The sequence below is a fragment of the Triturus cristatus genome, chromosome 10, assembly GCF_964204655.1.
Source record: "Triturus cristatus chromosome 10, aTriCri1.1, whole genome shotgun sequence".
NCBI classification, from domain to species: domain Eukaryota; kingdom Metazoa; phylum Chordata; class Amphibia; order Caudata; family Salamandridae; genus Triturus; species Triturus cristatus.
Genome location: NC_140593.1, coordinates 446,402,387 through 446,426,409, shown reverse-complemented (window position 1 = coordinate 446,426,409; position 24,023 = coordinate 446,402,387). Strand labels below are relative to the sequence as shown.

General features: G+C 42.6%; 1 protein-coding gene across 10 annotated transcripts in view; it reads left to right on the top strand.

Annotated features, from left to right (window-relative positions):
• The window catches only part of ARHGAP12 (Rho GTPase activating protein 12), a 432,157-nt gene that overhangs the window by 220,357 nt on the left and 187,777 nt on the right, over positions 1-24,023 (top strand). For 6 of the 10 annotated variants that reach the window (XM_085631846.1, XM_085631843.1, XM_085631841.1 and 3 more), the window contains 2 exons: positions 4,210-4,332; positions 5,430-5,504. In XM_085631846.1, coding sequence (XP_085487972.1) covers positions 4,210-4,332; positions 5,430-5,504 — 198 coding nt within the window. The remainder of the gene's footprint in view (positions 1-4,209; positions 4,333-5,429; positions 5,505-24,023) is intronic. The other 4 variants (XM_085631848.1, XM_085631845.1, XM_085631844.1 and 1 more) reach the window with 1 other exon arrangement.

Genomic DNA, 24,023 nt, shown 5'->3' with positions numbered 1-24,023 from the left:
ACAGTAAAGTGTTTTGGGATGTTAAGATCTTTGAAGAAATTCTTCACCTCCTTCCTGATTCCGCCCAGAAAACCATAGTCCAGGCTCTGGTTATATCCAGATTGGACTACTGCAGTGTTCTTTACCTGGGTGTTACCCAATCATGATTGAATAGGCTCCAGCAGATGCAGAATGATGCAGCTCGGAGACGGGTCTCTATTAGTGCCACATTCAAGAAATTGCACTGGCTGCTGTTGAAACAGCAGCCAGTGAAATTTATTGCTACAAGGCTCTTTCCTGCCAAGGTCCTGCCTACTTACAATCTATAGTGATACCCTATGCTCCAGCTAGAAATCTTAGGTCGACTTCTGCCAAACTGGCCTCCGTTCCTAGATTTTAAAAGTCAGAATTGGTGGTTTTTCTTTTACTCAACTGACTCATAAAATCTGGAACTCATTAACTTCGGAACTTCAGTTAGCCCCCCATGATTTGTAGAAAAACATTGAAAGCATGGCTTTTTGGACCCAGTTAAACTTTTCTAGTCTGTTTGCAACTCTTCTTTTGTAATCATCCTCCTAGCGCTGGGACACTTCGTTAGAAGTAGCCATGCGCTTTACATGTGCCATTATTATTCTTACTGATCTAAAATGATCCTAAGACTCCAGAATTGCTGGTGTCTTGTGATCACAGAAAAGATATCCAAAATGATCGTTTTATGGAGCCCTTTGGATATTGCACTCCTTAGCCAACATGAAGAATGACCGGATGATGAGGCAATCCACCCAGTTGGGTAAGAGTCTGTGTCCTGAAAAGGAAACTATTCAGCTACAAAAGAAAATTAATAAAAATAAGGAATACTGCTTTTGAGCCTATTACAAGGAATGTCACATTTTGTGTCTGTCGCAAACAGTATCCAACTGGCTTACTTCACCTTTTTGACAATCAGGCATCCTGTGTTTAGTTAGTATTTGTTTTTGGTCCAGACCAGAGTAACACACAAACTGTCTGAGCTCCTAAACTCCTATAATCAGTGGCAGTTATCCTTAGATTCTGTTGTTAGTCACCTTCGAGCCCTTTGCTATTTTAAAGGATGTGGTTGGTTTCATCTGGCTGTTTGATATGGCGGACATTTCCCACCTTCATTGCCATTTCACCTCAACAAGGATCTTACTCTTGTAATTTGTGCTGCACCCACTTCCATTCTTGGCTGTATACTACACATTTGAGCCATCCGTCACTCAGTGCTTGCCTCTAGATAGAGCCTCAGCTTTACATTCTTCAGACTTTTGGAGGCAGGGCGCCACTTGGCCTTTTCATGGGATCATTTCTAGATAGAGTGGGCAATTTATCTTGCACTTCTATAATTTGCATCAAATGGAATCACTGTTCTGTGACTGAGAACACTCCACCTGTACCAAGACTGCTTAATTGTGTTACATGTGCCTCTCGGAAAGGTATACAAGGCTACTCTGGTTACATTCTGCAGATAATTTGCTCTTGCGTTTTTCTTCTGAAATGATGCATAGTTTGGTCCTGTGGATCTGAGAAATGTATTGCTTACTCCTAAACTGCTTGATGTGGTCTTCTACATCTCCATTTGTATTCTGTTTGTTGTGAAGTCTACCCACATTTTGAGAAATGGTGAGGGCTAGGATGTAGAAGTAGAATCAAGTTACCTTCATAGTGAGTGTTACTTAAAGTGGGTATCCTCTCTCCTGCTACCAGCACCCTCTTGCCAAACTTTTGCACATCGACTGCTCAAAAGCAGAAAGGTTAGTTCTTTGGTACAGAAGAGAACTGGTAAGGATGCATACCTGAGCAGAAAAAAAGTGCACAGCCTCATATGATGCAGTCCCTTTTTTTAAATCCGTGACCATGAAGATAATTTTGCCCTTTGAGAAGACTTCAAAAGAGTGGTAGAAGTAGACATGTGCAAACTGATTTTATGAAGCATCCTGCACCTATTTCAGATATTAAGCAGTTTGCTCCCAGTGGGAATGTTTTAATATTAACACGCTTGGAACACATGCCTAAGGCTGAAAGCTGCAAAAGAAATGTGTGTTCTTTCAATATTTTACAGGAACAAAGCACTATGTTGAGACGCTTAAATGCTTGACAAGGCATCTATACAGGCTGAGAAGTGCTACGAAACACACTCCGATATGGCATGCTCATTAATTTTATTCCACATCCTGTAAACGGATTCTTCCGCTACTGAGACACGCTATATATCAAAACTTCATACAGTTTTTTTTTAACCAGTCGCTCATATGGCAAGAGTAAACAAATCATGAATATCTGACTAGCTGAGCCCTTCACTCTTTTTGGATGACACCCATTCCAAGACTGGTGTTCAAAATCTTGCTTGACATTGGAGTGAAGGCTACTAATCTTTTCCCCATAGTGTCCATGCAACTGCCTACCCTCATTGTTGGCACCACAGGATTGGTAATGTCTAAATGACATCTGTTTTATCACAGTTTAGTTTGAAGTAATTTTGTTCCATCCACTTGGCTACCTTTGACATACATCCATTGATTCTTTCTTGGACAGCAGAAATATAATCAAAGATGGAGATAGCTATTTGAGTTTCAGTTTAGGAGAACATTTAAAATCCAAAGGAATGGACAAGGGAAGCTTCTGGAGTGAGGTCAATGTTAAACAGAGTAGAGCCAAGAGAGGAGTTTTGTGGGACTCCATAGGTAATGGTTTTACCGACAACTATAAAGGAGGAAAAAGATACAGATTGGGTCCTGGCTGATAGGGAGTAGAACTATTTAAGAGTTGAATGACCGAACCCTAAATGATGGAATTTGGAAATTAGCACCGAGTGAGAAACCATATTGATGGCTGCAGAACATCATCCTTTTTCATAGTCTCTGTACGAAAAGCAGAGAATAAGTTAGATTGGGTTCCCTTTTTCCCGATGTTTGTGAGTACAGAGGGTGGGAATAGGGGCAGCAAACAGGAAAAAAAAGAAAGAGGAACTGCAATAAAATGAGACCAGGTGAGTAGAGATGGTTAAGATGACATAAGTGAGATAATTTTGTTTAAAAACAGGGTAAAGAATATGCCCTTCAAGATGTGCAAGGGATGAAATGATCTGCAAGAGACCCAAGGCCTGCAGGGCAGCTGTACGGAATACAGTGTCTTGGAACAGAGTTTTATCTATATGATTATTGAGATTGCCACGTGTAGTGAAGTTGTCCACTTTTAAGCTGAAGGGTGATAAGAAATCATTTATAGAAGTGCTAAAATTTGCCATAGAGCCTGGAGGACAATAAATAAGAGCACTGGAAAGGGACAAGATAAGGCTGAATTTAACAGTGAACCGAAGTATTTCCCCATGAAAAACACACAGGGCTGTTAATAAATTTGCAGGAGAAAATTGAATTGTAAATGATGGCTAGTCCGTCATCCGGTTTGAAGTGACGATCGATGCTAGGTCAGATCAGAGCTATTGTGCCATGCTTTAGACTGAAAAGGTGTTAGTTTGATGAGTAGTAATAAAATAGCAAATATCTAGAGAATGTTTGGAAAGAGATCTAAAATGTATTAAGAATCATTTGACCTGTAGACAAGGTGATGAATTGGTGAATGAATTGACGGGGTATGATGGAAGAGCTGGATTGAGATCGCCTCAGGAAGGAATAGGGATAAGAAAATCAAATGTAGAGCAAATGTAGTGAGCAGTAGAATTTAGAGAAGAACACAATTTGAAGAAGGCCTTATGTGTGTAGTTCAGGAGCTTGCTGCTGCTGCAGAGTAGATCACAAATGGCTGATATATATATTATACATGTTTCTTGGTTCTGGTATTTTATATGTAGCTCATACCTCTTGATTGTGTTCTTGCTAAATCATTTGATTACATATGCATAGCGTGTACACTCTTTCAGTGCTGTGTAAAGCTTCAGTAGTACAGCATTGAGGAAACGATTTCTTGGTAATCTAGTCAAAGAATGTGTTTCTTTTGAAGTCCTTGTTTTCTTGCATTGCCTTGATACATACATTTGCTGACATTACAACCTGTCGGCACTTACTATTAACACATTTTTTTATTTTAATGCACATACATTTGAATGTTTATTTTCAGTGTAAATGTTTTGTGATCAGTGTTATGAAAACAATAGCGTTGTGGGTTTAATACATTTTTGTTTTATCTTGGTAAATTTGCAATAATTTCTTGTTTACTTTTCCCTCTTTTAATGAACTTTTTATCTCTCTTTAGTACAACACGTTGCAACAGCCAAGAGAAATAATTAAAAGTAGGAGTCTGGATAGAAAATTACAAGACCCATTAGTTGTGACAAAGTGGAGGCATAGCACATATGTTTTGGATTCAAATGACAAGGTATGAATAATATTTCTGAAAAGGTGGATTAGAATTCTGACTTTGAGAAAATCTTTTTTATTTTACTTGAAATGAAAGTAGAATATTTTTACCATTTATTTAGGGACTGAGGAGGACCACTGAAGGTTCCCATTCCCAAGCAAAGCATGAGGATGTATTATTGCAGGAATTTTACTATTGGGCTGTTTAAACAAGTGAAATTAGTACAATATTGTGTAAGCCCTTCACTGTTAATGGATATATTTGAATTGTATGTGTTTTTATAGTGTTATAACCTTTGGAATAGGTATAGTTATTTTAAAATAGGCTGACTTTTCTATGAGAATGATACAAGTAACACAATTTTGTTGACTTGAATTAAAATGTCACTAGTATATTGGCTTACCCACTCTTTATAGTTCTTCATCAATCAGCTTTAAAGTTGCTGGCTTGTTAGTTAACAGTTTAGCACCTGTTGAGCTGACTCTATTGAGAAATGGGGTGCCACTATGGCAAGTTTGTGAACAGAGTGGACCACTTAGTCTGTAAAACTACACACCAGAAAGATTCTTCTTTTCGGTGGAAAGGTGTACCTTGTAACACAGTGCAGAAATGCTGAACGTGTTTGTGTCCTGAACTTTGAGGTTATTGATCTGTACTGTGCCTTATGTGGTGTTAGTGTGAAAACTAGTTATAACCTCAGTTAGTTCCTCTGTACTGTGGTGTGAATCCTTTCAATGCAGACTCTTGATTCAAATATTTCTAATGCTCGCTTTCAGGTCGGGCATACTAGTATTATCCTAATAAAGGTATTGTTCTTCTTATAGTGTTCATTTTTGTAACTAAATAAATAAACCTGTATTTCTAATCTGCACTCTTCTATACATTTTGATAGTACTTGACTAGAAATTAAGAAATTATTTAGCACTGAGCGGGAAGGACATACGAGCTTATGTAAAGACATCACTTTTGCACATTTTTCTATGTTAAATGTTCAGTTAAAATTGACTTAATCCCAGTTGCCTTTTATTCATTTGTAAATCAATTATAGTTATCTACTATTGTTAAACCTGATAACAGCAGAATAAATTAACTGAATTAGAATTTTAATTTTACAGTTTTCCACCAAGCACTTGCGGAATTCCTTTGCTTCGCCTAACCCTGGGTGTTTGCCTCCTACATACCCAGAACAAGTTAGTATCCCAAACATGATTCTTACTGTTGATATTACAACACCAACCATATGTTATAATTATAATCAAAATTATTCTTTAAAGCAACCAGTTTCATGATACCTACCTCCTAATCTTATGCGACAGTCTACAAACGTTCCTCCTAGAGATGGTGAATACGGAAAATAATAATGGACAGATGTGCGACTGGGATATTTTGGGAAATTAATTGTCCATCATGTATCAAGCCACTACACTACTGTTGTGTTGTACATCTTAGTGGACATCATTGTGGAATATGGTATATTGTAAAATTTAAATGTTCTAGCCCACTAGAGAATCTGATCTAGCCTCTATTTACTACAATAGATTACAAATCTTAACAGTTGAGACCCCAAATACCGCTGCGACTGATCCCTGCCTATAGAGTTCTGTTTAGCTATAGCGAGTTCTATGTTTTCTTTAACTGAATCTTTTTTTGTAACATTTAGGAGTCCATCATGGGATGGATAGAAATATAAAACCTAATCAATTCCCAAGTGTAGGCCCACATGTTTAAAATTCAAAACAAGAAATACATAGCTATTTGAATATGCATGCATGTTGCCTATTTCCCCCCATAAGTTTCTGAGTACAGAGTTTATTATTTATTTAATTTAACATCTATGTATCATTCTGTTCTACTGATAATTGCTGAGAGGAGAGTTAATGAAAGAACATGAAGGTTGCTGGTTATGACCCACTATCTCTCTGACAGTGACGACTTTACCTCAAAGTCCTCATTAACTACTGTTGTCTGGTAATTGGCTGGAGTTGCCAACTGCTGCTCAAGCCCGTGAAGTCCTCCTGAGGCTTGAGCCGGGAGAGACCTTCACTGCAATCGCTCCTAAGTGTTATCTTTGCATACTTCTTTGCTGCTGTATTTTTTAAAACAAATTTTAAATGTTTTAAACTTTGCGCACTTTGCACTCACTCTGTTGTCAGGCAAGAAGTCTACCGCAGGTTGATTGTGGGACTTCCGATGCTGGGGCAGCCATTTTGGGGGTTGCAAGGTTAGCGGACTAGTTTTCACGTCCCTGACATTACTTAACACAGACGCTGGCGCGAGCGGGCGTCGTGAATTCCTCCTGAGACTTGTGCCAGGAGAGACCTTCACTGCAATCGCTCCTAAGTGTTCTCTTTGCATACTTCTTTGCTGTAGCATTTTTTAAACAAATTTTAAATGTTTTAAACTTTGCGCAATTTGCACTCACTCTGTTCTCAGGCAAGAAGTCTACCGCAGGTTGATCGCGGAACTTCCGATACTGGGGCAGCTTTTTTGGGGGTAGCAAGGTCAGTGGACTAGTTCTCACGTCCTTCATATTACTTAAAACAGACGCTGGCGCTAGCGCGTAGCAGACGCGCCATTGGCACACCAAAGGCAAGCCTGTCTGCGCCCGTCCGCGCTCGTTTCGCGCTCAGCGCCAGCCCCCCTCCAAAAATTACCTCAGGTATGGTTAAATACATACAGTACTCCAGCAGTGAATTGAGAAAGCTTAATTTAACTACTTCCACTCTAAACTGTTGTGAGGTTCACCCAGATGCTGTACAACCTCAGGCTCAAATGACCTGTACGGGGTGTAACACTAAGATACCACAGTTTCTGTTTCTACCAATAGCAAACCCAAGTCCCAAACAGCTACCAATTAAAATGGACACCCCCTGTGTCCTGAAATGCACCCTCTTCAACGCAAGGTCCTTGGTAAAACATAGCCTTGAAATTGCCTCTCTCATTGAAGATGAAAGATTTTACGTAGTGTTCATCACTGAATCATGGACAGGGGTGTCCGGACCCGACTTAGTAAAAGCCACACCCCCAGACTATCTCTGTTACACGCTAAATAGACAAAAGAAGAAATTGGGAGGGCTAGTGGTAATTTACCACAAATCCATTACAGAGTCCTTCAATCCATTAGACATTGAGGAATGTGAAGCATTTGAATTTTGTCTCAAACTCTCTCACCATTATACATTTAGAGGCGCCCTTATTTATAGACCACCTGGCCCAAGAGGACGATTTGTAATAAATGCAAGCATCATACTAGAAAGGGGAATTAGCACAAACTCCTATACCATCCTAGGAGATTTTTACTATTCTCTTTGAATTGCCCTTGGATCCGGATACTTTTAGTCTGCTTGATCTGATGAAGGGTGGCAACCTAGAGCAAAAGGTGATTGGTGCAACCCATCAGGCCGGTCATACGCTTGACAGCATTTTTAACAATAGGCAGCTTTCCTTTAAGAGCATCTTTCCTTTAGTCTGGTCCGACCACTCATCAGTCATATTTGAGCTCACTCTGCCAGACCGTACGGCTCAAAAATCATCAACAAAATGTTCAGATAATAGAGCTTGGAATAAAATAGAAGCAGAGGAACTGAACACATTACTAACCTCTACTACTACTACTACTACTACCCCAACACCTAGCAATCTGGATGAGGCAACCAGATCATACACTAGATGGTTGAAAGCGGCAGGGAATGAGCTGGCACCTATAAAACGCCTTAGCCATACTAGACAATAACCTTCCTCCCCTTGATATTCCAAAGAATTGCGGGACCAAAAGTTGGCCTGCAAACTCCAGGAAAGAAACTGGAGGAAGGGATACAAAGAAGAGGACAAAAAGAAATACAAAGCTGGACTGACACACTACAAACAGTTGCTGAAAGGCGCAAAACAAAACTATTTAAAAAAAAAAAAATCAACTCGGCCAACAACTCGTCTAAGAAACTTTTCAAAATAGTAAACTCCTTAGCACACCCCCACGTACAAAATATCTTAGCAACCCAAGAGCTGTGTAATAAAATTGCTAAATTCTTTTTCGATAAGTCAATTGTATTTTTTCCACCTTATCAGTCTGCTCTCCCAAAATTGATCCCGATCTGGCTAAAGACCAGATGAAATCGCTTCTCGATGCATCACAACTAAATAACTTTGCCCCCTTAACAGTCAGACACCTATAATCTACTGGTGAAAGTGAAGTCTGGCTCTCCTTATGATCCCTGTCCATGTACTATAGTAAATATGGCAGCAGAGACAGTTTCTCGGACACTGACTCCAATCATTAATACAATATACTTGGAAGGATACTTTCCAAAAGACTGGAAACATGCATCAATCCTGCCCCTTCTGAAGAAACCCAACCTGGACAATAATCATCCAAACAATTTTAGACCAATATCTAGACTACCACTCCCGGCAAAAATAATAGAAAGAATTATGAATATCCAACTCCATACATTTCTGCTGGATTCCCAAGCCCTTGACCCAACTCAATACGGGTTTAGAGCGGGCCCCAGTACAGAAACGGTGCTCCTGAAATCCACAGAAGAGATCTGGACCTTTCTGGACCAAGAGGGGAAGGCCATGTTGATCATGTTGAATGCTGCGGACAGGTCCAACACGTTCCATCAGATCTTGTTGATGGACCGATTGGATGAGATAGGAGTCAGGGGTAATGCCTGGAAGCTCATTAAATCGTTTCTAGCTGACAGAATGCAAACAGTGGCCTTCGGTGAATTTGAAGCCGAATCGTTCTCCTTGCCCTGTGGGGTGCCGCAGGGGTCATCTTTGAGTCCAACACTTTTTTTAATATTTGCGTATCTTCACTAGTACCTCTGAGTCCTTCGGGTTCACCCAGACCTCCTATGCGGATGATACCCAACTTGTGGTGACTTTACTACAAGACGATGTTCAGGAAACGACGTCAAGGTTGCGGGACTGCATGCAAGCCGTAGGGAGTTGGATGACCAAAAACTGCCTGAAACTTAACTCTGGGAAAACGGAGGTAGTGTTGTTTGGCAAGAACCCTACTTTCTGGACTCCTAAATGCTGGCCTGAATATATGGGTCCCCTACCAACTCCCATTAGGAAGGCGAAAAATCTTGGAGTTTGGATAGATGATAAATTAAGTTTTAGGGACCAGGTCAACACAGTTACATCATCAACATCATATATCCTGAAATCTTGCAAAAAAAGGTTATGCCACTTCTTTCAAAAGACGCACAACAAACAGTGGTCATTGCACTTATAATGTCCAGATTGGACTCCTGCAACAGCCTCTATCTCATGATCCACAAAGTATCGGTGAATAAACTACAGATTTTGCAGAATGCAGCGGCCAGGCTGCTTACTGACACATCAAAGTACGAATCTATCTCAGCCAAAATAAAAAAGCTCCACTGGTTGCCAGTCAGGAAACTGATTCAATTTAAGTCTCTGTCTGATTTTTAAGGCTCTACAGGGAACCGGACCTGAATTCCCAAAACAACGTCTGCTGGTACACACTGCGCTCTTCGGACACAAAACTAGTGAGGGTACCTAGGGTAAAAAAAGCCAACTGGGGCGGCAGAAGCTTCATTGTTAATGCGGCTAAATCCTGGAATTCTCTTCCACTATCCATGAGAAAAATGTCCAATCTCATGGTCTTCAGGAAAGCATTAAAAACATGTCTGTTCTCCAATTAACTTTTTTTTTAAACTCTCACACTCCTCCAGCCCAGAGCAGGCCTTCACACAGTGCCAGGACACCTTTGGGTAACAGTTGTGCTCTACAAATACCACTAACATTAACATTAACAACGTTCCCTGGTGGTTGACTAGCAATCTCGTGAGGGAAGCCTTCCGCTCCGGAAGGAGATGCATGTCCAAGATGTTGGTTATTGAAAGGGTGTTTCCTTTATGCTGCCCTTGTATATCTTTCACAAAAAGAAATCACAATTATTATTATTATTGATTTGCCAATGTTTCATCATTTTCTGGAAATGAACACAGAGGAAATGTCTAATGCACCTATCCCCTGCAGTGTTGCTGCCCCCCCCCCCCCCCCCCCCCCAGTGCCAGTCGAGGAATTGGAGTTCTAGGGGGTAGTCTTGAGGTTCTGAAGATGCTGGAGATGTTTTTTCTATTACAAGGGTTTGTGTGGATTTTGCAGTCTGGTTTAGTTTTTAGGATTCACACTTCTGGAGTCTTGTTTTTGGTCTGTGAGGAAAGACAAGTGATTCTGAGCTACCTACAAGCAAGCACATTTTTCTGAGCCAAACAAAATGCCCTCTATGCACTTAAAACCCAATGGGCATTTTTATAGGTGTCCTTTAAGCCTAGTCAGTAAAACTGGGGAGTCAGCTATTCCAGTAGACTGCTTCTGTAGGTTTTCACAAAATCAACACTCGTAGCTGAGTTGTAAATTAGAAGGGAAGTGGGTGTATCAAAACTGAGAATTTCCACTGGAGGATAAAAAAGGCCAATTCTTTTACTGCATCAACCCACAACACATCTCACTGTCTCTTCAATTGCAGCAGAGATTGATATGAGAAAAGTACTTTTCTCATTGGTAGAAGTTTGGTTTGGATGTTAAACGTGAGAAAATAAGACCATGGTATTCATTTTATTTTAGGGAACCTCTTCTGAACAATAAAACGGGTTAATAAGCTGCCGCAATATGGCACAAGGATGACCAAAGGACAGAATAGTTGTAAGTTGAAGTATACTTTATTTCCAGAGAATAAAGCCTGCCAGTCCGCTGCCAACAGCGCGCGCTTGAAACTAACTGGCAAGTAGCTGCATTTTGAATAATGAACCTACATAGACGCCAACGATCTTGAACACACTAACTGTTGAGCATCCAGAAGTGTAAGGACAGCTAAATTAACGAAAATTAATATTATACTGAACAGCACTGGTTAAAGCATTCACATCTGGTTGAACCAGTCAGTTTTAAATAATTTCTCAAGATTTTCCTAAAAATCTTAATTTGGACGCCAATTCCTCTTGAGATAGATGATATATATATATATCCACTTACAAAAGGTTGCCCCAATGAGAATGTCCGCCCCAATGAGAATGTCCACCCCAAAGGTCGTCTGTCATGTGAGTGCTGCAGCTGCTAAAAGTTTCTGCTTTAAAATTGTAGGCTCTACGCGTTTCGGAAGTATCCTTGTTCACGAGCCATCTTTGGAAAGACACACAGCAAACTCGAGTGTGGATCACCTGCGCTTTAATAAATCATTCCCGCCCCAATGGGCGTGTCTCTATGCCTCTCGGCATCCTGGTATTTGCAGTGTCCAAACCCTAATACATCCCATGTGGGTTTCGCTATGTGCCTCATTTACTTGCCATTAATCCACAGTGGGCACAAGCAGCTAAACAAAAGGCGCTGTCCATCTCAAGCACTCGCAACAGGCATCTTTTGTCCTTGAACATTACGTCTGGAACCCCTGACGTTGCCGGTCCGCTGATAAGCGGCGGAACATCCTCGCGGCTTAGGCTTCACCGCATACATCCACTTACAAAAGGTTGACCCAATGAGAATGTCCACCCAAAAGTTTGTCTCTCATGTGAGTGCTGCAGCCACTAAAAGATTCTGCTTTAAAATTGTAGGCTCTACGCGTTTCGGAAGTATCCTTGTTCACGAGCCATCTTTGGAAAGACACACAGCAAACTCGAGTGTGGATCACCTGCACTTTAATAAATCATTCCCGCCATCCTGGTAAAAATATATATATATCTCCTTGTTGAGAAGTGATTTATCACCTGCATCCATCTAATTAGGCACAGTAGAGGAAACCAATCTTTAGAATGTGTAATTGCACCTCGGGTTCTAATTTTGGCAAATATGGATGTGGTATGTATGTATATCTCATTTTGAATTTTGGAACGGCCATCGACTCTCCTAGCCGAAGACAGGTTAATTTAAACTTCTGGAATTTAAGTTATCTAATGTGAACTTCAATATATCAGGAGCCTTCTATGCGTGGAGCCAATAGGCTTCCCTGTATTAATCGCTGGATTCAGTCCCAGCTAATAGTTACTTTGAAGAGGTTCTATCTTATTCAGTAAGTTGAAGCTTAAGGAGTGGGAGAGAATGTAAAACTTTAATAGTTTTTTTGCCCCCTGAATTTAGTTGCAGTGACCAAATAACATTAGAAAAAAATGATAAGGCTTAGAGGGCACAATCACATACGAAAACTGTCAGTGGCATGAAGCATGACAGAATAATTGAAAACTAACAGTAGCTTACATACATCCCCATTCTATTCTGCTGTATTAGATCATTGACCAAGGCCAGCTTTGCATGGGTGTTGCAGCATCTTAAAGTTTTTTTAATATTTTTATTTTGTTTATTTTTCTTTCTCATAGATTTGCATTGAACAAAGCTTTTCTTGAATCTTCTCTGGAGAATCCACCCTAGATTGTGAGGGGTTGATCTTTTTTCTCTAGTTCTCTACATTTCAAATTTATTTTAGGCACTTTACATTTAATGCAGTGCTACCCCTTTGTTTATGTTAAGTGGGTACTGGATAAAACTACATGTTTCTAAGTGCTACATAATGTTCAGATGGTATATTTGTGTTTGCAAGTAGTTTGTAAATTCTTATATAGGAAATGGAGGGTGGAATTAATGACAGGAAAGTAACTGAATATTTTCTTTTGGAATCTGGAAATCAGAACCAAAGATTTGGCAACTAATTAAAAAGGCAATATTAAAGGGACTTCAGTTATCTGAAGGAAATTAAGGATCACTGTTATACAGAGAGTTTTGGATTTCACACATTTCCCCAGTGCACGCCTGACAACCCATGTGAAATAGCTTAGCTTTTGATATTAGTTGAGAATCTCTCATGCTTTCTAATTGAAGGCCCTGTTGGAGAGAGACCGATATGCTTTAATTGAATCCATCGCCTTAGTCATTTCTAGAGGGAACTATAGAACTCCTCATGATAGGGCGGCTCCCTATCGGGATTTGTAATTTTTAAAAAAAGTTCCTAGACACTTAATTTGCATGTTTCAGTATGAATCTGATAGGTATAGTTCACTATCCTTAATTAGTGTGAAAACCTGGCCACAGTGGTTGGACAATTAAGCTGGGCTAGAAAGCAGATATTCACATCTTATTTGTAGCACCATCCACCTTTGTCATGGTATTCCAATGTTCATGTTAAACCATTGATCTCATAGCACCATCCACCTTTGTCATGGTATTCCAATGTTCATGTTAAACCATTGATCTCATGGTAATCGGGCAGGCTTTAAGCAATAACAGAATATATAAAGCACCTACTCCAGTTTCTTTGGGCGTCGAGCTTTCAGGCAGCTATAAAAATGTCGAGATAACTCTTGTGGTTAATGTTCCTGTTAGAGATAAAGATCAGAGTTTTGTCTAGTGGCAGTTTTACACCTTATACTACCTTGAGAAGGAGCATTTTGCAAAAATAAAAGTAACAAAGTAGCGCAGAGGTTTAATATGCCTCCTGCAACAAACAGATGTGTATTTTATGCGGATAGCTGAGTGGATCAGTAAAGCCAGCCTTCACCAGTGCTTTAAAACAAACAAAATGCATGTCAGTGAGGGGCAATGGAGAGATGAGGGGCACTTTTGCAGGGTGGTAGTGAGAGAACCCGAGGAGGAATAGGAGGGGTGTGTGGGGGTCCCCAAAAAGATTGTCACAACCAGGCGTCACCAGCGCTGAAGTTGACCCTGCATGGTAATAGCAAAGCATGCTCACGCACCAGTGATCAACACTTTGCTCAAGTTGTCCTTGAGCGCAATTAGAAAGATTCCAAAAGGAAGTGGTAGGCTTCCACAGAACATTGAATTTGGTGTACTGCTGGTTTTTGTTTGACAATGTGGTCACATAGTGAATGCTAGTGATTGGTCTACAACGTTTTGGATTGGAAGGCTTTATGGGAGACTAGTTCTCCTCTCTGAAGGTCTCTCTTGCCACTATTGGGAATATTTCCAGTTACTTACACTGCTGTATAACCAAAACGCCCAGTGTATGTCCTTTTTTGCCCTCATGCGTTATGAAATTTGTCTTTGTAATTGGTGATTTTTCTGCTGTTCAAAAATTAGAAGGTCCCATCCTAATTTGTTTTGCCGAGATTTTTCCCACTCATTCCATTCATGGACTTCTCTGATCTGAATACATCCACAATAAACTGGTAGTGACACTTCTGGTTTATATATCAATTCGGCGGTAGTTCTTTCATGCTGGCCAAATAGCTCCTAATTTGTTCTTTGCCCAACTCTGTCCTACTCTCCCAGCATGCTCCTTTTCATCCACCTCCTCACAGTATTCTTATTGTCTTCTTTCCCTGTGGTTAAGGATAAAATGAACACTCACCAAGCATCAACTGTGAATTTATTGTCACTGACTCAGTAATGGCTGCAAGTGGGAGAACGTAGATAAATTTTTTGATTATTTACATTCTTTCTTTCTTTATATTACTATATTATTTTTGAATTCATAACAACTAAGCCATATTAGCAAACTATATGAAGAATTGCAATATAAAATACAATTCATGTTTATATTCTACATTAGATTAAAAGTATAATCCAAGCTGTCTATAAATTCTCACACCTCTATACAAACGCCTAGTATTCAATTATATTGCTTAAAAATTCCCATTCATACGTTCAGTTTTTTTAGGCCTTCATTTTCCACATACATATGTTGGTCACTGCTTTCCCTTCCTGTCCAGGCATTCTACTTAATCTGTGCTCTTTTGGTAAGCCATCTTCCAAACACACCTAGAACTGGTAGTTGCCTACAGTGAAAAACCATACAACTTTAGGTACCCCAATAGACAATGCCGGTCTACAGATTTCTGTATTTTGCCAAGTACTATGTTCACTATATAGTTATTGCGATACGACTTCGCTTCGAAACGCTTGCTCTCCTTCCCATGATATCATTTACACACCTTGTTTTTAAATGGATTTCTAACCAAATTCCCAAACACGTTCGTGTCAGCAAAGATGTTGTAAGTCCTAGAATATCAGTCAGCCTCTTCAGTTACAACGCAGCGATGACATCAAATTGTAGTAACAGTATTGTCTGTTTTCAATTACTATCGTGACTGGGACATATGTACATAAGACAGTCCAGGACTATTGGAATTTCAAAGGGAGATTTATTCTTTTTAAGTCTTGCTTGACCGTGAAGCTGTCACCGGACCATATGTGATCACCCAAAAAATGTGCTTTCAGTAGTTCTGCAGATAAGGTATTTGGCTCCACCCACATGTTGGTTGTATAGGAGTTCATGCTTTGTTTGGCCAGACGTTGTGTACTTCGACAGAATAAAGTACTCCCCATTCAAGAGAAAAATCATTGGTTTATCAAGTTGCGTGAACCAGAGCTCTTCATTAAGAAGTCTAGCTATTGTGTTACAAAACAGACCTTTACCTTTAGGTCAAACACATGCCATTGCAACGCTATGCGTCTCTTAGAAAGTGAGATTATTATGGGGTTTGTTTTCTCTCGCAGCAGTAGAGATGGGAGAAGGGTAGTCTGGAAGAAAGAGTTGGTGTATTGTAGTCCCACACACCTCCCCTTTTAATTTTCCATCATTTTCTGAGACATCTTAACATAGTATTCCTTGAGGGAAATATATTTTTTCTTCCTAATTCCTAGTTTTAATATTTGAGTAGGAGGGACTTTAAGGTCCTTGACTCCAGAAAGTTTATTTAACAAGTTTAACTTGAAATACATTACAAATATTACATTGAATAAACCTCAAATGTAATATTTAACATTTTTTTTTTTTACTGATTTAATATATTGAAATATTTAATTACTGTTCCCTGAATCCTAAAACTTGTACTGCCCCTTTATGCTACCCATCCCTGAACCGTATAAACTACTTGCAACCCCTTAACCCTTCCCTGACCTTAAAACCCTCTTACTATACCTTACACTTCCCTTCTCTGAAACCTACGAAACATTACTACCTCTTAATACAACTCATCCCTGTACCCTAAAGACTCTTACTGCTCCTTAATGCTGCTTATCCCTGAAACCTAAAAAATCCTTACTACACAATTTGCTATTCTACCCTGAAAACCCTGTGCTACCCTTAATGCTACCCTTCCCGGAACCCTAAAAACCCCTTGCTACCCCATAATGCTACCTTCCCCTGCACCCCAGGACTCCTTTACTACCTTATACAGCTAACTGCCATGACCTTTCAAAACCTTTACTACCCCTTAATGCTAACCTTCCCAAAACCCTTAAGATCTTTTGGTACTGCATAACTCTACCTTCCTTTGAAATGTATAGCCCCCCCCCTTACTGTCCCTATCCCTGAACCCTAAAGGCTCTTGCTACCCTTCTCACTAGCCTTCCTTGAACCTTACAAACTACTTTCTACCCCTTAATGCTGCCCTTCTCTGAACTCTTAAAACCCCTTGCTACCCGTTAACTCTACCTCTTCCCTGAGCCCAATAACCCCCTAATGTCCCTTAACGACATCCATTCTGAACCCTAAACTACTCCTTAATACTACCCTTCCTTGAACCCTAAAAACCCTGTAACTACCACTTATGTTTGCCCATCCCTGTACCTTAAAAAATAAACCTTACTACCTCTTAATTATATCCTTCTCGAACCCTAAAGGTCCCTTACAACTCCTTAATGCTACCCTTTTCTTTACCCCCAAACTCTTATCTATAGTTGCCATACATTTAGGGTTTCTGACAGATGCAAGAAAGCAGGGGGAGTTGAGGGATAAATACTGGGAGGAACTGGAAATCAAATTACTGACTTCTCCAGTAATTGCTTATTTCCAAGGTGACCCTCGGGTTCCCACATGCTATCCCTGTTATTTCTATCGCCACTTCATCCCAGTTATCAATGTCCCTTATATCAGGATCTTTCTGAGGGGTTACTGGGTGATATCAGGGACGTTGTTATAAGGCCCTTTGTCACATTGAGTGGCACAGAAAAACTTAGCTCTATATAGAGCTGGAAGAATATGTTTAGGAGTTCTGTATTGACCTCATTCAGCCCCGGAAGTGACAAAGCAGAGCCTCATGTGAGCTCCACACCTGTGTGCCGATGTCCGTTCCTTTCTTCAGTGCCTGCGAACGCTGATCTGGAGCTCTGCTCCTTTTTTCATCAGTTAACAATTTTTTTCAAATTGAAATCTAGCACGCAAGCAAACTTTTTCCCCACAGAAGACTACGAGCTCCACGCCATATCTGTAGGTAGTTGACCAACATGAAGTGTGCCTTTGGTGTTTAGGCTTGGGGGCTCGTCTTTAAGTTGTGCAAATAATGTGACGCCATGCACCGTTTGGTGACCTGTAACCGTGAAGCAAAGCTGTACGTCGCCAAACATTGAAAAGTCGCAGACCTCGCATAGATCCCACTCCCTCTCCAACCTGAGGTTGCTACAGGTCCTCTTCATGGTCAAAGTTGTCCGGTCCATTCAGTGAAGCCAGCCCTAACTGACACGTTCATGGCCACTTTGTCTAGTCCTTGATCTCCCCTACTAGTCAAGACCGGTGTCCAGAGGCCTTTGTGCCAGCTTCTCCTTGCTGGGTTGCTGTCTCTGGCTTAATTTTGTTAAATTGGTTAGATTATTTTGCTCAATTTTGTTTTAAATTCGTACTATTCCCCTCTGTTTAGTCCTCATTCACTTTGTTTGCGGTCTGCTTGTTATAATTTTGTATTGCATTGTTGCCCACTGTTTAGTCCTTTTTCATCTATCTTGCTCAGATTCTACCACCGTTTAGTTTAACTTAATATTGTAAGTTGTATGTTGCCTTGTATTTCCTGTTATTCCTTTGGCTTGCCCCGACGCAAGCTTGCTTTTCCTGCCAGCTTTTGTGGAGATGTGCAGGCACCCTATATGGATATGCCTTTTGATGGATCCTTCCTTTTTGGGAAAATGGCTGATTCTGCCCTTGAATACTTTAAGGAAAGTAAATCCATAGTGCCACTCCTTGGGACTTTACACCGCTGCCAGACAGTTTCATCATCCAGTTTGTCCCTCTAGGCCACTCCAGAGGGTTGGCATTTAAACCATGCCAGGCCCCCCTAACTCCACTGCAGGCACCCTTGTCCTTTTCTGACTCCTTCCCAAAATGTCAGTGGCGGCTGGCTTGTACCTAGGGTGGTGAGGCAGGGCACAAAAAACAAAACAAAATTCACTTACCTCCACAGCGTGACGTCTTCCTCCCTCGGGTGAATTCCAGCAATCTCCTGATGCTGGAAACTGCACTACCCAATCTTGGCACTGCTTTCACAGCATGAAAGCAGCACCAGGATTGGATAGAGCAGACTCTCCCAGCTCTCTTAAGAGCACTGGATGCCTGCACTTTCTCTAACCCAGTTGTCTTAAGACAGCTGGGTCAGAGAACTTAAAAAATGCGCATGTCTGGTTGGCCGTCCCAGGACTGCCAGCCAAACATGCATATTTTAAAGCACACAGCTCCCTGCTGCTGCCGCCACTCAGCAGTGATGGCCCCGCCACGTCCTGACAGTTTGGGATGGGTCGCTGAAAAATAAAACCGTACTAAACAAACTTTTTCTTCAGCACTGGGGCTTGTGGGGTGATGCTCCTCTGCTCAAATAGAGGAGCCGTCCCTGCAAACATTTGATTTCATGGTTGGTGTCTTGGGCATGGTGCTTTTCAGGGCCTTTCCTCTACCACAACTAGTACAGAATATTTGAGCTATAATCCTGATGTTTCAGCCTGTGTCTCGGTGAGAGCAGTTCGAAAGCTTCTTGGCCTCATGCATTCTTGTAACCTCTTTGACAGGTGGCATGTGCTGGCTCTGCAGTGCAATCTGAAGTCTCAGTGAGACCAATACCAAGGAAAGCTGTTGGATGGCGTGACCAGTGACAGATCTCTGTTAGATAACATTGTTAGATATTTCGCAAAACCAGATTGATTTTAGGCAACTTTGAGAAATTGGACATTAGACGTGAAGATATTACCAACCAGGGTGGTTTTAGACTAAGTTTTGACACCTGATAATGGTTTTGTTTTTATGCCCATTATTGAGTAATAAACGCAAATGGATTTGATGTTAGTATGTTGTTGTTCTTGACTTTGTCAAGGCTCCTAAGTCTATTAATCCCGCTCTCATTGAAAAGGTTTTCAGATGGATATAACTGTGATAGCCTTGTTTGAATGTTTGGTGATATATGATGTGGTCTATCAATAAACCCTTTATTCGATTTATAAAAATATAATCATAAAAGTCATATGTATAATAAATGTATAAGAAAGATTTTAAAACATGATAGCGTTACAAACGCACTTCACATATTTTATGAATAATACATAGTCTATTTGAATATCCTGGTCTGACAACAATTGTGAAAAACACAATGCAGATCTACATCTCCTTAATTCGTTATTTTCAAGAGCAGCAATTAATAATCTTTTAGAGAGGTGGTAATAAAATGTACAGAAGAACATAAACTGCAATAGAGATTGTGCAGACTCTTCGTTAGATGGGCGTAGGCAGACTGACTCATTGCGATATTGCACAGAAGTTGACGGATGGTGCCTAGTCTGAATCTAGAAAGGAGCGCTCTTCCCCAGAAATTGCGAAAGAAAAGAGATATGACTCTGTGCGGATAGTACATTGTCTTAGCTTTGATTTGGACAGTTCTAAAGACTCTGTCCAAATGTCTACATTCCAGCTAGGAATTCTTTACCCAGTCTTATCTGGTTTCCCATTAATCCAGGGTTTTTGAATAAAGAAGGCCTTTCCAATTCATTTATAGATTTTATATAGTGGGGGGGAGGGGGGGGGGGAGCGCTAGGTGGCGCGCGACCAAGATGGCCGCACACCAGTAAGACTTTCGCCAGCCGGGCGGATAAATATCCTTTAGTCCCATCCTGAGATGAATTTAGCGTTTTAATTCCACCTGAATCGCTGCTGGAATCCCCAGAGGTCACATCGGTTAAGTGCGCTCTGCACCAGTGCTGTGATTCGAGCGGCTGAGAGCCGTAGTCCCCACGCCTAATCCTACGATTGGGGCCTGGAGCTGTGAAGCGGCGACGAGAATTAAGCGAGCCCGCGGCGTGACGCTGGAGCGTATGCCCGAGCCCGGAGGCGCCTGCAGCGCGAGACGTGGCCAGCGGCGCAACTGCGACCTCGGAGGCCATAGCGATACCCAAGATTCCAGCAAGCCCGCGGCCTGAGGTGAGGTATTGCGGAGGGGGAGAGTGACACGTGCCTGCTGGGATTATTCCATCAAAAGGCCGCCCCTACGAACCTGCCCCCGAGCTGAGCTGAACTATTGTGTGGGCTGGAGCCGGAACCTCGCGGAGCCTTGTCTGGCGCCCAGTGGCTTGCTGGTGGAGCGTGGGTGGTAGAAAGCTGCCCGCTTTTACTGTGACGGCTGCGGCGCTGAGAGCCCGGTGCGGGGGAAAGGAGCCAAACCTGTGTGCATACTGAAGCCCAGGGTGCTGGAGCGGGCCCTGTTACCTCAAGAGCACTCTGTTTTGCCGCATATTTGGCCCAGAGGAGGGTGGATATTTTGCCTTCCAGAGGTGCGGAGCTGCGGGGGCGCCATTATCCCTACTTCTGCAGGACCAGCAATCACTGCCCGCACACGGTGAGCCCGGGCCTGGCATGGGGAGTGGGCGCAGACTGCAAAGCCAATCTCCATACTGTCGCCTGGTTGTACTACACGACTACCCAATCTACCGCAGGCGCTGGTGACAGTTGCCGGGCCCTTCCCTGCCAACAAGACGAATTTGTGAGGTACAGATTGGCGGTGGCCATTTTGCGGCACGTCTTTGACAACCGAGCGCTCCTGCTTCCAAAAGGTCTGCGAACCGTTTCATCCCTTGCCAAGAAGGGCTCCATCACACTCCAGTGAACGCAATGGGTAGAACCAACACAAGGCAGACTAAGCTACCCTTCGACCACGCAAGCCGTCCAGACCTGACTCTGCGGACCATGCGGAATCGGACACAGCGGAAAGCCAGGAAGAAGACTGGAAGGCTCTACTGCTCAGTATGAAAACCAGTTTGACATTCATTGAAGCGAAAATGGACAACATGAACGCCCAATTGGACTCTGTGGTGCACAAGCTAGACCAACACGACCAAAGGCTCAAGGAGGCGGAAACCAGAATCTCTGACCTGGAGGATGGGGCTACAGAGAACGGGGAGCGGGTCTCACAAATGAACAAACTCCTCAAGATTATCGCTGACAAAAATGAGGATTTGGAAGCCCGCTCAAGGCGGAACAATGTCCACATCCTAGGCCTTGCGGAGACGACCAACACAGGCCGTATGGAGGATTTCATTGAGCAGCTCCTGGTAGACCTGTTTGGGAGGGACTCTTTCTCAACTCACCTGACGGTATAAAGAGCACATAGATCACTGAATGCGCGCCCATCTCCAGGTGCACCTTCACGCCCGGTGATAGTCCGGTTCCTTAACTATCGGGATACGGTCCTGTGCCTAGTCCGTGAAAAGAAGCAGGTCCACTACGAAAACGCCACCCTCCCCTTCTATCCGTACTTAACACAAAATGTACAGGAGGCGAGGCGCAAATACGCCGTTGTCAAGAAGAAGCTGCAAGCTCAGGACATCCCATATGCGATGCTGTACCCAACGAAGCTTTGCATTACTCACAGAGGAAAGCAGCATTTTTTCCAAAATCCTCAGCAAGCGGAAGAATACCTGAAGCGTTGCCGCAAGATGTCCCAAACTAAGACAGCCGCTCACTCGCGTTCCAGATCCCAATCTCGGCTCTGGACGGATAATGCGCTCATCACTTAGCTGCTTTGATGGTTTGTTTTATTAGGACCTCCGATGCCATCTGTTACTTGACGATAACCAGCGATCTTTTGCATATGAAGAGACTCTAACCAATGGTCCGCCCGGACACTCACCCTCCTCCCATGCACGCTGCTAGTCTAACAAAGACTTGGTGGCAAGTGGGTGTGACAAAGGAGGGGAGATGGCAAGTCGTGGGCCCCTAGTATCGTCCCCGTGTGGGTGAACCCCCATATAACTTTTTCTGAGCTTTATTGAAAGTTTTTTTTTTTTTTAGGTTGTCTGCTCAGGGAGGGTGATAATGCCCGACAAGTTGGGGATGTCGGTGTGGGTGGGGGGAGGTGGGGTTGCCCTCTAATGTCTGATCTAGTTCAACATTCCAGTCTTCACAGTGCGTGAGTATTACAAACCTATTTATGGTTGGGAAATGACAGATACTCCAGACACCATTAACAAGTTGCTCATCCTATCATGGAACGTCCGGGGATTAAATAACCCACGGAAGAAGAGGCAGGTCATAGGATACCTAGAGAGGCACCACATTCACATAGCCCTACTTCAGGAAACCCACCTTGACCCTGCGACCTCGCCTCTGTTTGCTGCAATATGGGCTTCCCACTGCTGCTTTTCGTCCTATTCCACGTACTCCAGGGGGGTTGCTATCCATCTCAGACGTAATGTGGCTTTTGTGCTGGGAGGGACTGAGGTGGACCCTCCGGGTAGATATTGCTTGATCTGGGGGCGACTAGCTTCACAAGACGTCACAATTGCTAATTATGGTCCCAATGTAGATGACCCACAGACCCTAAATCTGCTATGGAGTAAGATCCATACTCTTGGCTCCACTTACTTGGTATGGGGGGGGGGGGGGGGGGGGACTGTAATACGACTGTGTGCCCAATGATGGACAGATCCCAAGCTACTGCATCACATTATACGGCCACTCAAAAACTGCTAGCAGACCTGGTGACCACCAACTATCTCCTTGACACATGGCGTTACAGACATCATGCACAAAAGGAAGGTACACATTTCTCTGCAGTCCACTCTACATGGTCCAGGCTTGACTACCTGTTCGTCTCAGTGGGTATGGCGCACTGGGTGGCTATAGTCACCCCCCCCCTATCCCGTACATACTTGGACCACTCGCCCGGGGAAGGTCCTGGCAAATTTAGTTCACCCACCCAAGTTCTCAAACTATATAGCAGAGATCCAGGACCCGGAGGGGGAGATTCACAGGAACCTCCCTGATCAATTGCATATATTTGTGAAGTTCTTCAAAGCATTATACACCTCACAGAGGGGACAGCCACTTAACCTCCCACAGTACTTTGAGGATACGGCCTTAGCATGGCTTGGTAATACCCAGCGGGAATTCTTGAGTGCCGAATTAGGGATAGACTAAATTACTGAGGCCATAATGGAAATGAAGTCAGGGCGAGCACCAGGGTCAGACTGCCTCCCTATAGAATTTTACAAAGCCTACGTGACACAATAGGCCCCCATATTGAAAGAGGTCTTTTATGAAGCTCGAGAAGAGGATTCCCTCCCGAGAACCATGAGAGAAGCGCAGATAGTCTCACTACTCAAACCAGACAAACCCCCACTCCACTGCGAATCCTATCGCCCCCTTTCGCTGCTAAATTGCGGTACAAAAATACTTGCGAAGGTACTCTCTAACCGCCTTAACCTCCTGATGGATCGGCTAGTCCTGCCGGACCAATCTGGGTTCATCCCTAATCGTGCAACATCATACAACCTTAGAACGCTATTGGCCGTCTTGCAGGACATAGATCCCAATAGCTCTGTGGTGGTGGTGTTTCTTGATGCCACCAAGGCCGTTGATTCGGTGGAGTGGGACTACCTTGTTGGCACCCTACGGTATATGGGAATGCCCCCTGCTTTTCTGGGCTGGGTGGAGTTGTTGTACAGGCAACCGATTGCCACAGTGCTGCTGAACGGGGCCG